The sequence below is a fragment of the Pseudophryne corroboree genome, chromosome 8, assembly GCF_028390025.1.
Source record: "Pseudophryne corroboree isolate aPseCor3 chromosome 8, aPseCor3.hap2, whole genome shotgun sequence".
Lineage (NCBI taxonomy): Eukaryota > Metazoa > Chordata > Amphibia > Anura > Myobatrachidae > Pseudophryne > Pseudophryne corroboree.
In genome coordinates, this window is record NC_086451.1 from 266,870,643 (window position 1) to 266,885,877 (window position 15,235).

At 50.0% G+C, this 15,235-nt stretch overlaps 1 protein-coding gene across 1 annotated transcript in view; it reads right to left on the bottom strand.

Moving 5' to 3' along the window:
• The window catches only part of LAS1L (LAS1 like ribosome biogenesis factor), a 201,059-nt gene extending 193,664 nt beyond the window's left edge, over positions 1 to 7,395 (bottom strand). Inside the window, exons 1-2 of the mRNA XM_063937222.1 lie at positions 7,060 to 7,395; positions 2,034 to 2,159 (exon numbers count right to left, since the gene is read on the bottom strand). Coding sequence (XP_063793292.1) covers positions 2,034 to 2,159; positions 7,060 to 7,190 — 257 coding nt within the window. The 5' untranslated portion in view covers positions 7,191 to 7,395. The remainder of the gene's footprint in view (positions 1 to 2,033; positions 2,160 to 7,059) is intronic.
• Between the last annotated feature and the right edge of the window lie 7,840 nt (positions 7,396 to 15,235).

Below are 15,235 nucleotides of genomic sequence, written 5' to 3' on the forward strand. Positions count from 1 at the left end.
CAAAAGTTGTAAAAAATAAAATAAAATACAAAAATGTGACCCTGTCGAGTATTTGAGCATAGAGCTATAGACCAGATACCATATTGGTGGAGGAATGCTCCCTGCAAGGAATTCAAATGTCCCTACTTCTTAGTGGAACTAGCAACAGACACCCTCCAGTTTACATCAGGAAAATTAGTCTCCCATGATTATTACCTCTCCTTTTAATGCCATTTTGGTGATATCCTGTTCTTGACAAGTTCCTCTTCCTCACCTGGTGGCCTATATATCAACCTAATACGAAGAATTGAGTTATCCCGTTTCTATGGTCACCCAAAGGGACTCAGTTTTTTCTTCAATACTTTGTACGAAAGTAGTATTTATGCTTTTTACATACATTGCTACCCCTCCACCCATTCTGTCTTCCTTAAATAAAGTATATCCTGGTATAGCTATGTCCCAGTCATGGTTTCATTGCATCATTACTCTGTAATAGCCACAATATCTAGATCATAGGTTCTCAAACTCGGTCCTCAGGACCCCACACAGTGCATGTTTTGCAGGTCTCCTCACAGAATCGCAAGTGAAATAATTAGCTCCACCTGTGGACCTTTTAGAATGTGTCAGTGAGTAATTAATACACCTGCTGGGTTACCTGCAAAACATGTACTGTGTGGGGTCATCCCTTGTCATTACTGCAATTAGTTCTGGGATTTTATTTCCTAAGCTCCTAGCATTTGCACACATAGCTTTTAGAGCTGTTCGTGCTTTTCCTGTTTCAAGCTATGTTCATCTCTCAGCTTATGTTTATTTGGCTTTGGTCTGAATTATCTTCTGTTGCATTGGATATGCTTCCTATTCCCTTTGCCTGCAGAAACAAACCTGCCTTACTGCCTTAAAACGGTGTACTGCACTCCCAGGGTTGCCGGTTTAGGGAGCACGATAAGAATAATGTGCTGCTATGAGTTAAAAGCCTGCTTTTGTGCTGTCAATACTAGGGCTCCTGTGTTTCAGCATCATATGCAACCAGAAAAGTGAAACTAATCTTGTAGTTTTTAATTTGACAATCCATCTTTCATGTCAGTTACTGTATATGGAAGCAAAATGAAATGGACTTTATGTTCTATCTTTCTCGAAGAAAAGGAGTCAATAAGCAAAATGTATAGCAGGTGATTATGGACCTACAGGACACTATTTTCTTTAAAGCTGCTAAACAGTCAACAAAAATATGGCATTAACAAGTCCACTTCACCTAGCCATAGCCCTGGAGGATGCTCAATGTAGTCATTTTCCCCAAGGATTCCCCCTTTTGTGCACAACACCCTTCTTTAGCCACAAAAATTGTTCACTTATAATTTGTAACAGAACTTGTAAAGCCCCACAAGTTCCAGGCCAGGGAGAGGTGGCTCATTTGTAGTGTGAGTGTTAAAGTGTGTGTTAATGCAGCTATAAGTGTACTTTGAATATTACAGTCGCCAATACGTAAACACGCATCACTGAATCAAACTGCACAAGTAATAGTTTAAGATAACTTCCAATACCCCTGAAGTGTCTTTAGACCAGAGTTTCCCAAGCTTAGCCATTACAGTCCAGATTTTAAAGACATCCATGACTGTTAAATCAGATTGACTGAGGTACTAATTAAATCTGTATTCGAGCATGGATATCCTTAAAACCCGGACTAATATGGATTTGGGAAACAGCGCTTTAGACCATAAAGTTCTAGTGGTAAGGTAAATACACTAACCGATACTTTTCCACTCTTTGTTTTCAAGTTTTCTACTTAACCAATAATGAAATAAAAGTGGTATATGTGATGCCTTACGCCATTTTCCCCGACGATACTTCACTTGATTACAAATGCCTAGCAGCAAACAGCTGGGCAATACATATATTTAAATGGCAATATAGTTTGTAAGGGAAAGCACAAATAAAAAGGTTAATGGATAAATAAACAGTAGGATAAGTACGGTCTAAACATGTTAAAAAACAAAACAAAACACATAAATAAAATGTAACAGCTAACAATAACGCATGGCAAGAGCATTACTAACCTGACAAGTGCTAATCCATACAGCAAGGCAAGCTCTTGTTCTCCCATCCCACCACTCATGTCCAGGATTTTGCATCGCACAAGGTCAGCCGTGCATTCTACAGCAAGTGGCATGCTGTTCCCATACCTGTAACACATAGGAAACACAAAACATGTATTTAATTTGAAGAATAGAGCTATTTTAAGACAAATTTCAGACCACTGCAAATTAGTTATAATGGAGCCAGGAGACTCATACTAGCAACATAATAATGAAGCATGGAAAATAAGTGACCACCAACATAGAGAAGCATAAGCTGTATTTATTTGGAAAGTGGGATAAAACCTCGTCAGAATTTAAACCAGTGACCCCAGCATTGCGAGGCTACAGTGGTAACTACTGTGCCACCAAGTTATAGCTTGGAACAAATGTGGGTACACTATAACCCAATCATTCACTTATAGTGAGTGACAGAAGTCGCTGCGTAAAAGAAAACAAAAAACTATTTTTAAAGTCACCAACAAGACTAGCAAACAGTGGGCCACTGAGACCCCAAATCAAAATGAAAGAACAAGAGCACTGCCAGCTTTCTTGGCATGACTGCATTTTGATGAACTGGTTGAAAATTCTGCAAAGTATCAATTCCAATGACCACGACTGAGGGCACTACAGGCGTCCCTTATCAAAGTAAAGGGCAGGAGAGCTTCAGGGTTTTTTCTTTAAATATATACACATGTAAGCTCATAATTCTACCGCCTTTTCATTTCATAGTCAACATAATTCTCTGTTGTACAAGTAGAATAGATGTAATTCTGAACAGCGATCGCACATTCTACAGACATGAGAACAGTGTGTTATAGGACTATTTTCTCACATAAGTGACCAATGCTCCAGACAATTGGTGGATAACTTAAGTACAACTGTAAATAAGCCTTTTTTAAATTATATGAGTAACATGGATGCTGTAGATTTATAGCCATTTGCACTGTGTCTGCACTCCATATTACCCTCTATAATACTGAAGTTTAACAGCAATATTTATTAAATAATATTTGCAGGGGGGAGGGGGGGGTTGTTTTTGTGGGGGGGGGGGTTTGGGAGGGGGGGATACCAACAAATAAGAATCACCTGAAAGTAACAAGTAGGAACCGCAGCAGATAGCTCCAATATCGGTAAGGGGTCCCTTGATTTCCAACCACATAGGTAAAGTGTTGGCTTTACCAATCCAGCAGCTAACGCGTAAGCCACTGAAGCCTATGGGATGCATTACACACATTTTTTTGTGATTCAGTTCCCTCCCTGGTGCTGTCAGGTGTCATCGCAAACGCAGCAGCATAGTGGGGTCTGAACCATTAGTACAGTGATTACAATCACTGTATGACTGACAGGACAAATTTCCATTGGAGCCCCAGAGATGATACAGTCCCATGATTAAAAAGGTTCCTTATATCCATGAATTGAGCAATAAAGTTCAGGGGCAGACTGCAGTTATTAATGGATAAGCCCCCAAATGTTATACTAGCCTGGTGTCTTTCAACAAATATTGGGTATATAGAAATCAATAAGCGCAGCAAATGCAGCCCTGCCAAACACAAACATACGCCCCCTCCTCCCCGCCACGTGACAGCCATACGCCCCCACCTCCCCGCCACAGCCATACGCCCCCACCTCCCCGCCACAGCCATACGCCCCCACCTCCCCGCCACAGCCATACGCCCCCACCTCCCCGCCACGTGACAGCCATACGCCCCCACCTCCCCGCCACGTGACAGCCATACGCCCCCACCTCCCCGCGACAGCCATACGCCCCCACCTCCCCGCGACAGCCATACGCCCCCACCTCCCCGCGACAGCCATACGCCCCCACCTCCCCGCGACAGCCATACGCCCCCACCTCCCCGCGACAGCCATACGCCCCCACCTCCCCGCCACGTGACAGCCATACGCTCCCCGCCACGTGACAGCCATACGCCCCCACCTCCCCGCCACGTGACAGCCATACGCCCCCACCTCCCCGCCACGTGACAGCCATACGCCCCACCTCCCCGCCACGTGACAGCCATACGCCCCCACCTCCCCGCCACGTGACAGCCATACGCCCCACCTCCCCGCCACGTGACAGCCATACGCCCCCACCTCCCCGCCACGTGACAGCCATACGCCCCACCTCCCCGCCACGTGACAGCCATACGCCCCCACCTCCCCGCCACGTGACAGCCATACGCCCCCACCTCCCCGCCACGTGACAGCCATACGCCCCCACCTCCCCGCCAAGTGACAGCCATACGCCCCCACCTCCCCGCCAAGTGACAGCCATACGCTCCCCGCCACGTGACAGCCATACGCTCCCCGCCACGTGACAGCCATACGCTCCCCGCCACGCGACAGCCATACGCCCCCAGCTCCCCGCCACGCGACAGCCATACGTCCCCACCTCCCCGCCACGCGACAGCCATACGCCCCCACCTCCCCGCCACGCGACAGCCATACGCGCCCACCTCCCCGCCACGCGACAGCCATACGCGCCCACCTCCCCACCACGTGACAGCCATACGCCCCCACGTCATGACAGCCATACGCCCCCACCACGTGACAGCCATACGCCCCCAACTCCCCACCACGTGACAGCCATACGCCCCCAACTCCCCACCACGTGACAGCCATACGCCCCCAACTCCCCACCACGTGACAGCCATACGCCCCCAACTCCCCACCACGTGACAGCCATACGCCCCCAACTCCCCACCACGTGACAGCCATACGCCCCCAACTCCCCACCACGTGACAGCCATACGCCCCCAACTCCCCACCACGTGACAGCCATACGCCCCCAACTCCCCACCACGTGACAGCCATACGCCCCCAACTCCCCACCACGTGACAGCCATACGCCCCCAACTCCCTACCACGTGACAGCCATACGCCCCCAACTCCCCACCACGTGACAGCCATACGCCCCCAACTCCCCACCACGTGACAGCCATACGCCCCCAACTCCCCACCACGTGACAGCCATACGCCCCCAACTCCCCACCACGTGACAGCCATACGCGCCTACCTCCCCACCACGTTACAGCCATACGCCCCCACCTCCCCACCACGCGACAGCCATACGCCCCCAACTCCCCGCCACGCGACAGCCATACGCCCCCAACTCCCCGCCACGCGACAGCCATACGCCCCCAACTCCCCACCACGTGACAGCCATACACCCCCAACTCCCCACCACGTGACAGCCATACACCCCCACGTGACAGCCATACGCCCCCACCTCCCCACCACGTGACAGCCAAACACCCCCACCTCCCCACCACGTGACAGCCATACGCGCCCACCTCCCCACCACGTGACAGCCATACGCGCCCACCTCCCCACCACGTGACAGCCATACGCGCCCACCTCCCCACCACGTGACAGCCATACGCGCCCACCTCCCCACCACGTGACAGCCATACGCGCCCACCTCCCCACCACGTGACAGCCATACGCGCCCACCTCCCCACCACGTGACAGCCATACGCACCCACCTCCCCACCACGTGACAGCCATACGCGCCCACCTCCCCACCACGTGACAGCCATACGCGCCTACCTCCCCACCACGTGACAGCCATACGCGCCCACCTCCCCACCACGTGACAGCCATACGCGCCCACCTCCCCACCACGCGACAGCCATACGCCCCCACCTCCCCACCATAGTGTTCTTTCTAGCACCCTGCTCCTTTCAAAATCCGTGCAGTTCCTCTTTCCTGCCTGGGGTGTCGCCCTCTGCTGTGGTGCTTCTCAGCACACTCTGATCTGTTACTCAGTGCAGTGATACAGCTCTGTGTGAGCAGAGAGCGACACCCCAGGCAGAAAAGATGAACTGCACAGGATTTGAAAGGTGCTAGAATGAACACACCACATGATAGCCATGGGTGTGGTATGGAAGGTAGATGGTAACTAGGTCGACCACTATTGGCTGACAGTAAGTAGGTCGGCAGGGATGCTAGGTCGACATGAGTTTTTTATGTCGTTTTCTTCTTAGAGTGACCGGGAACCCCAATTAGTGCACTGTGTCCCCTCGCATGGTGAGCGAAGGTGCCTCGCTCCACTACCGCTGCGTTCGGCACAGGTTACCGTTCCTAATTGTAGTCCACGCGGATCGTTCTGTATGAAAAGGTTCAAAAAAAGATTTTTAAAAAAGTGTGAAAAACACACGTCGACCTTTAGACCTAGAGACCGGATCCCGGCAACCATACACCCCCACCACGTGACAGCCATACGCCCCCACCTCCCCGCCACGTGACAGCCATACGCCCGGTAGCATCTAGTTTACCTTCGTGTAGAGGACCTTTCCCATAACCCCCTGGGTCCATGTCACAAACTATTTGGAATAGTAATCTGTGGCGAGCGGAGCGAGACACCGAGCCTGAAGCGTGGCGAGCCCGCGAGAGTCCAATGGTGCATAGAAAAAAAAAAACCTCAAACGAACGGAGAACAGAGAAAACATTTAGGTGACGTAAGGGCGGAAGTTCTCTCCTGCCCTCTCGTGCTGTCACTTCCAGGTCCTGATCACGAAGGTAACAGACACAACCCCATACGCCCCCACCACGTGACAGCCATACGCCCCCACCTCCCCGCCACGTGACAGCCATACGCCCCCACCTCCCCGCCACGTGACAGCCATACGCCCCCACCTCCCCGCCATGTGACAGCCATACGCCCCCACCTCCCCGCCACGTGACAGCCATATGCCCCTAAATGACAGCCATATGCACCCACTGCCCCACCATTTGAGAGCCATAGATATACCCCCACCTCCCTGACAACCATATGCACCCACTGCCCCACAGCACCATGTGACAGTCATGCACCCACTGCCCCACCATGTGAGAGCCATATGCCCCCACCTCCCCACTTCGTGACAGCCATACGCACCCACTGCCCCACCACACGAGAGTCATATGCCCCCATAGTCCTGGCACGTGAGAGCCAGACCCGCATCATAGTTAGGACCCATCACTTGAAAGCCATATCACAGCTATCTCTCACTGTTTCTATTACCTGCTCTTCCAGGCAGAGATCTGGTGCACAGCGTCCCGCTGCAGCTTGCAGTCCCGGCTATACAGATACTCCAGCACCTGCTCCCACTCCGCTTTGCTGACCCAAGCCACCACCAGCCGGTTACCCGCCATCTCTAGCAACGGCACAGCTCAGCCGCTTCCGCCAATCAGCGAACGCCTTTGTTTTGGTACAGTGTAACTTCTAACACCGCCGACAAGGAACAACGCATGAAGACATCAGGTTCCTACTTGCTGCTGTGCTTTAACTCATTGCTCTCCAGTCCTAATTCTTTTAAGGAGAAATATTTCGCATAAACCCAAAATGTACCTAACTAGCTATTTACATACCTCCATTACAGGAGGGACAAAATGCTCTGTTCTTGGACTTCCCTCTGTATGATGGCCTGTGGAGGTGAAGCACCTTTTTTTTATCATGTAACGTTCGACACAGGTGATGATAATCATAAATTAATATGGAATTCCAGGAGCAGAGCATTAAGGTCCCACATTATCATGATATAAGTCATAGAAACTAAATTCTTATTCCTGTAGTGTGAAGCTACATTCTATGTTTTATTAATGAAATCAGTAATACCCCTACAGACATGCAGCTAAATGGTTGGTTCTAAATCCAAATTGGGTAAGGGACCTCTGATGTCACCAGGGGAGGAGCCACGTCACCAGGGGGAGGAACTACGAACGGACAGGGTACCCGAAATGTACCCTCGCCACTGGATTACTAAAAGTAGTTGGTGGCATGGATAGTAGAGGAACTATCCCGCTGGCCTAGCTCCTCCCCCGGGTGACGTGGCTCCTCCCCCTGCCGTCTTAGGTCCTTTAGGCCACTTGGATCTAGCATCAACCGCAGCTAAATCCCGGGTTTATCCGTGAGCCAATAAGATGCCGTTTTGAGAACCGAGTAAAACCGAGTAAAACCGAGTAAAACCGAATCCGCTCATCACTAGTTTAAACACGTGAACGCACATCGGGGGTAATTCTGAGTTGATCGCAGCAGCAAATTTGTTAGCAATTGGGCAAAGGTCAGGTTGGGAGGTATGCAGAGAGAGTTAGATTTGTGTGGGTTATTTTGTTTATGTGCAGGGTAAATACTGGCTGCTTTATTTTTACGCTGCAATTTAGATTTCATTTTGAATACACCCCACCCAAATCTAAATCTCTCTGCACATGTAATATCTGCCCCTCCTGCAGTGCACATGGGCCCTCATTCCGAGTTGTTCGCTCGCAAGCTGCTTTTAGCAGATTTACTCACGCTAAGCCGCCGCCTACTGGGAGTGAATCTTAGCTTCTTAAAATTGCGAACGACGTATTTGCAATATTGCGATTACACCTCTCTTAGCAGTTTCTGAGTAGCTCCAGACTTACTAGGCATCTGCGATCAGTTCAGTGCTTGTCGTTCCTGGTTTGACGTCATAAACACACCCAGCGTTCGCCCAGACACTCCCCCGTTTCTCCAGCCACTCCCGCGTTTTTCCCAGAAACGGTAGCGTTTTTTCACACACACCCATAAAACGGCGAGTTTCCGCCCAGAAACACCCACTTCCTGTCAATCACACTACGATCAACAGAACGATGAAAAAGCCGTGAGTAAAATTCCTAACTGCATAGCAAATTTACTTGGCGCAGTCGCACTGCGGACATTGCGCATGCGCACTAAGCGGAAAATCGCTGCGATGCGAAAAAATTTACAGAGCGAACAACTCGGAATGACCCCCATGGTTTTGGCCAATTGCTAACAAAATTGCTGCTGCGATCAACTCAGAATTAGGCCCATCAACCCAGGATTACTGCGTGTGAGAAAGGACACAACCCGGGAGTAAATACCGGGTCCCAGAGCCTGCTCCCGACCAGGGTGATGGAGCTAAGACCTGGGCATTTGCTGTCTGAAAAGGGTATTACTTGAAGTTATTGGTAGATGTAAAATTACACTTGATTTCTATTCCAAATCCACATAGCTACACATCGACAGACGACGACTGGCAATACGTAGGTTTGTAAGTATAGTTTACATAGCACCACCAGACCTCAGAATTTTTTGATATTTAGAAACAGGAGACTGATGCTTACTTGCTTGCTTATATAACCCAGGTTAGGTATGGCCATTAACCATTGATGGTTAACAACTATCAACATACCTCCCAACATGACCCTCTCCAAGAGGGACACAATGCTGTTCTCTTGGACTTCCCTATTAATTTATGGATTGCCATCACCTATGCTGAAACACCTTTCTTATACATTAACCTGTTCAAAACAGGTGCCGGCAATCTCAAATTAAGAGAAAAGTCCAAAAGCAGAGCATTGTGTCCCTCCTGAAGAGGGTCATGTTGGGAGGTTTTTATCAATGGTTAACCACCAATGGCAGGGGCGGATCCTGAATAAAATGATAGAGGGGAGCACTATGACAGGGGAATGGATTATTTTCTGCTCTTCTGGAAAAGTGGGCATGGTTTCCCTACAAGGAGCATGACCTCAAAATGAATGCTGTATCCATACGACGGGGAGAGAGTGATGCCTTGGAGAGACAGAGGGTGATAGAAGAGAGAGGGTGATGAGAAGATATTGACGCAGGGTAGAGGCAGAGGGTAAAGCAATGAGAAACTGTCAGCGTCCGGGGTCTTACCGGCACGCCGAGGCCCGCGAGGTCTGCTGTGCTGGTGGCTTGTGGGCAGCGGCGGAGGAGGGCTGCTGCGGCGGGTAGGCGGCGGTGGGGGGTCCGCTCGTGGCGGCGGGACGCCGCTGCAGCGGATCTCACTCAAGGGCGGTTGCTAGGAGACCAGGGGCGGGGGAGTGTCTGGGTGCCAGCAAAAAGGTCTGCTTTACTGGGAGCCGCCATGTTGGAGACTAATTCTGAAGCAATAGTGCAGGCTTCCTGCATATCCAGCCAATCCAGGGAGATCTCTCCTTATAAAAGGGGGCTGGTTTATGACAGGGGCACCAGTGCTTCAAGTTACAACCCAGTTGTAGGTGCTATAGCTCTGTGCTCCCAGGATTCTTGCCGTGTCCTGGTTACTCCCTGGCTCTGCTTTGCCGTCTCTTAGTTGCTGCCGAGCCCTGCCGTTTCTAACCTACTGCCGCCTGTGGAAGCGCTCCTGGAAACCCCGACCCAGTAAGGGCCTCTGGGCACGGACTGTCCCCATGCTTCCAGCTCGTCTCTCAAGCCACAGTTCACAAGGCCGTGCCTTTCAGCCTTGTCTCTCAAGCCACAGTTCACAAGGCCGTGCCTTTCAGCCTCGTCTCTCAAGCCACAGTTCACAAGCCCGTGCCTTTCAGCCGTGTCTCTCAAGCCACAGTTCACAAGGCCGTGCTTTTCAGCTTCGTCTCTCAAGCCACAGTTCACAAGGCCGTGCCCTTCAGCCTCGTCTCTCAAGCTGCAGTTCACAAGGCCGTGCCTTTCAGTTTCACCATTCAAGCCGCAGTTCACAAGGCCACAGTTCAGCCTCGTCATTCCAAGCCACCACCTGCTAGCCCGCAGACCCTTGTCTTCAGTTTCGCTCAAGCTACGAATTCCTGCCTTCTAGCCCTGCCTACGTTCTCCATCTGTCTCGTGTCTCATGAGAAGGAACTACATCCAGCCTCCTCATCTTCTTCATCCGCAGACAATTACTTCCTTGGGCAAACCTCAGTACCCGGGTCCTCAAACCCAGCCAAGCGTGACAGGAAGCACTGGCCCTATGGATCCGACAGGTTATCAGGCCTCAGGAGGTGGTTCCACCGCGGATATTTGGTCCCGCTTGAGTAAGCAGGAGGCCACACAATCTCAAATTGTGCAATTCGTGCAGAATATGTCTGACCACCTCGACTCTCTCTGTGTTGCCATGACGGCACCCCAAGTATCTACGGCTGCTCCCACAATAGCACCTCCGGCTCCGCTTCCTCCTGTGCCAGTACCACTTCCATGGTTGCATTTGCCGTCAGCCAGTAAGTTCGATGGGAATCCAAAACAATGCCGTGGGTTTCTTAACCAGTGCGAAATTCAGTTCGAGCTACAGTCCGCCAATTTCCCATCAGCACGAACCAAGATAGCCTACATAATTTCTCTGCTTTCTGGGCAAGCGTTGGAATGGGCTTCACCTTTGTGGGAGAGAACGGATCCCATCCTTTCTAACTACTCGGAGTTCGTAGCCACCTTTCGAAGAATCTTCGACGAATCGGGCAGAACCTCTGCCCCCTCACTGGAGATCCTGCACCTGCGTCAGGGCACACGTACAGTCAGTCAGTACGTAATCCAATTCCGTACCCTCTCCTCAGAACTGAACTGGAATGAAGAAGCTCTCATTGCAGCTTTCTGGAACGGTCTCTCCGAAAAGATCAAAGACGACCTAGCAACTCAGGACGTACCTGACAAGTTGGATAAGCTAATTTCCTTGTGTAATAAATTAGACCTGAGGTACAGAGAATGCTGTCTGGAGAGATTGCGGTCAGATCGTCCCAAGCCTCGAGTCATCCCGCCACCAAGACCGCCATCCCCAACTACCGAAGAACCCATGCAGATCAATCGTTCCCGTCTCTCCAACGTAGAACGCCAGAGACGGCGACAAGGGAACTTATGCATGTATTGCGGTGCATCCGATCATTTTGTTAAATCCTGCAGTCAACGTCCGGGAAACGCCCGCTCCTAGCTTGTGCCGCAGAGGTTAAGTTAGGAGAATCCCCAGAATTACTTGCCAAGAAAGAGTCTGTTTTGTTAACTCACCTTCTTCCTCCCTTCTCATTCCTGCACTACTCGATTCCGGAGCCACCAAAAGCTTCATTACCTCAGCTCTGGTTAAACGATCTGGAATACAAACGGTCCATTTGGATCATACTATTTCTATTACTGCGGTTGATGGAAGTCATATTCCTGAGGGGATTATGTCCTTTCGTACTATTCCACTCAAGATGAAGGTTGGAGTTTTTCATTCGGAAAACATCTCTTTCCTTGTAATTCCTAAAGCCTGTCACGAACTGATCCTAGGATTCCCGTGGTTGATTAAACACAATCCCCACATAGATTGGCAAATCATGGATGTTCTCTCTTGGGGGAGAAGCTGCTTCCAGAATTGTTTGCTCACAGTAAGATCCCTCTGTTCCTCCAGCCCCTCCAGCCTTTCAAGATGTCTTCAGTAAACATGGGGCGGACACCTTACCTCTGCATCGATTTTGGGACTGCCCCATTGATCTGGTACCAGGCAAAACTCCTTCCCGGGGTCGAACTTACCCTCTCTCACTCCCTGAGACACAGGCAATGTCGAAGTATATCCGGGAGAATTTGGATAGAGGTTTCATCCGGTCTTCCACCTCTCTTGCCGGGGCAGGGTTTTTTTTTGTCAAGAAGAAGGACGGGGGTCTGCGGTCTTGTATTGACTATAGAGGTCTCAACGAGATAACAATTAAGAACAGATATCCATTGCCTCTGATTCCAGAACTACTCGACCGAGTTAAAGGAGCTACTGTTTTTTCCAAATTGGACTTACGGGGGGCCGACAATCTAATACGTATTCGCCCAGGAGACGAATGGAAGACAGCGTTTAATACCCGCGATGGGCATTACGAATATCTGTTAATGCCCTTTGGCCTGTGTAATGCCCTAGCTGTCTTTCAGGAATTCGTCAACAAAATTTTCAGAGACCTCCTCTATGACTGCTTGGTAATATACAGTATTTGGATGACATCCTCATTTTTTCTAGGGATCTGAAGACCCATCGAGAACAAGTCAAAGAGGTTCTAACCAGTTTAAGAAGGAATCAGTTATTCTGCAAATTAGAGAAGTGTACCTTTGAAGTATCCACAATTTCATTCCTCGGTTACATCCTCTCGGGACAGAAGTTACAGAGGGATCCCGCTAAAGTCCAGGCGATCCAGGATTGGTCGCTTCCTGCTACCCTTAAGGGGGTTCAACGTTTTCTGGGATTCGCCAACTTCTACCGGAGATTCATTAAGAATTATTCGTCCGTCATAGCTCCCATTACCGCATTAACTAGAAAAGGAGCAGATTCTGCCAAGTGGTGTCTGGAGGCTTTAGAAGCCTTTTCATCTTTAAAGAAAGCCTTCATAACCGCTCCTGTCCTTCGACAACCCGATCTCAGTCGTCCGTTCCTGGTTGAGGTTGATGCCTCCACTGTAGGAGTAGGAGCAGTGTTGTCCCAGCTCTACGAGGACAAGAAAGTCCATTCCTGTGCATTCTTCTCGTGAAGATTCTCTCCCACGGAACAGAATTACTCTATTGGAGAACAAGAATTACTGGCGATTAAGTTAGCCTTTGAGGAGTGGAGGTATCTGTTGGAGGGAACTCAACATCCAATCTTGGTAACCACGGATCACAAGAACCTCCTATATTTACAATCAGCTCGAAGTCTGAACCCACACCAAGCAAGATGGGCTCTCTTCTTTACCCGTTTCAAGTTTAAACTCAGTTACCGACCAGGTTTTCTCAATAGAAAAGCAGATCTCGTTCCCTTAGTTCTGAAGAACCCACTGATCATTCAAAGGAACAGTTTATCTTGGAATCCACCTCTTTCTCAGCAACTCGTATGTCTCTGCTTCCTCCTCCCGGAAGAATATTCGTCATCCCCTGAATCTTCGCAAGAGACTTCTTACATGGGCTCACTCCTCCTCCTTTATGGGCCATGCAGGTGGTCATAAAACGTTCAAGTTCATTCAGCGTTCCTACTGGTGGCCTCATCTCAGGACTGATGTTCAAGAATTCGTAGCTGCTTGTCCGAAGTGTGCCCAACATAAAAGTCCTAAGGGTCCTCCATCCGGTTTACTCCACCCATTACCTGTGCCGCAAAGACCATGGATGCATATCTCTATGGATTTTATTACCGATTTACCTGTTTCTGGCGGACAAAATACCGTGTGGGTCATAGTTGACTGGTTCTCTAAGATGACACACTTTGTTCGGCTGTCTGGTCTCCCATCAGCGTCCCAGTTGGCAAAGTTGTTTATAGCAGAGATCTTCCGACTTCATGGTCTACCGCAGGATATTGTATCAGATAGGGGTCCTCAGTTTGTGGCCAAGTTTTGGAAGTCCCTATGTTCTGCCCTTGGTGTGAAGCTGAACTTCTCCTCAGGGTATCATCCCCAAACAGATGGCCAGACGGAGAGAGTGAACCAGGACTTGAAGACTTTCCTACGTTTATTTATGTCTTCCTCTCAGGACGACTGGCTGGACTATCTCCCATTTGCAGAATTTGCCCATAATAATCTCTACCATTCTGCTACAAAGTCTTCTCCATTCTACATAAACTATGGTTATCATCCAAGAGTTCCTGAATTTCAACTTCTATCTACGCTTGAGGTTCCTGCCGCAGAATTAGCACTTCGACAGTTCACCAAAACTTGGAAACAAGTTCACGAGGCTTTGCTTAAGACATCCAAGAGGTATAAGACCTATGCAGATTTAAAGCGAAAAGCTGTACCAAACCTTAAAGTGGGAGATCGAGTCTGGGTTTCCACATGTAACTTGAGGCTGAAGGTACCTACTAAAAAGTTTGCTCCCAAGTTTATTGGGTCATATCCAATCGAGAAAGTATTAAATCCAGTGGCTTACAAGGTGAAGTTACCTCCGCATCTGAGAATCCCTAATGCGTTTCACATTTTTCTTTAAAAACCATTGGTACTTAATCGATTCAGAGCTGCACTGCCTAAGTCTCCCAAGATCCAGTCAGCACAAGGAGACGAATTTGAGGTTCATAAGATCCTCAACTCCCGCAGACGGTATGACCGCCTCCAATACCTTATTGATTGGAAGGGATATGGACCCGAGGAGAGGTCTTGGGTGGGAGCAGAAGATGTCCATGCTCCAAGAGTTCTTTGGGCATTTCATGCCAAGTTTCCAGCCAAACCATATAGGTGTCCAGAGTCTACCCTCAAAGGGGGGGTACTGTCAGCGTCCGGGGTCTTACCAGCACGCCGGGGCCCGCGAGGTCTGCTGTGCGGGTGGCTTGTGGGCAGCGACGGAGGGCTGCTGCGGCGGGTCCGCTTGCGGCGGGTAGGCGGCGATGGGGGGTCCGCTCGTGGCGGCGGGAACGCAGCTGCAGCGGATCTCACTAAGGGCGGTTGCTAGGAAACCAGGGGCGGGGGAGTGTCTGGGTGCCAGCAGAAAGGTCTGCTTTACTGGGAGCCGCCATGTTGGAGACCAACTCTGAAGCAATAGTGCAGGCTTCCTGCGTATC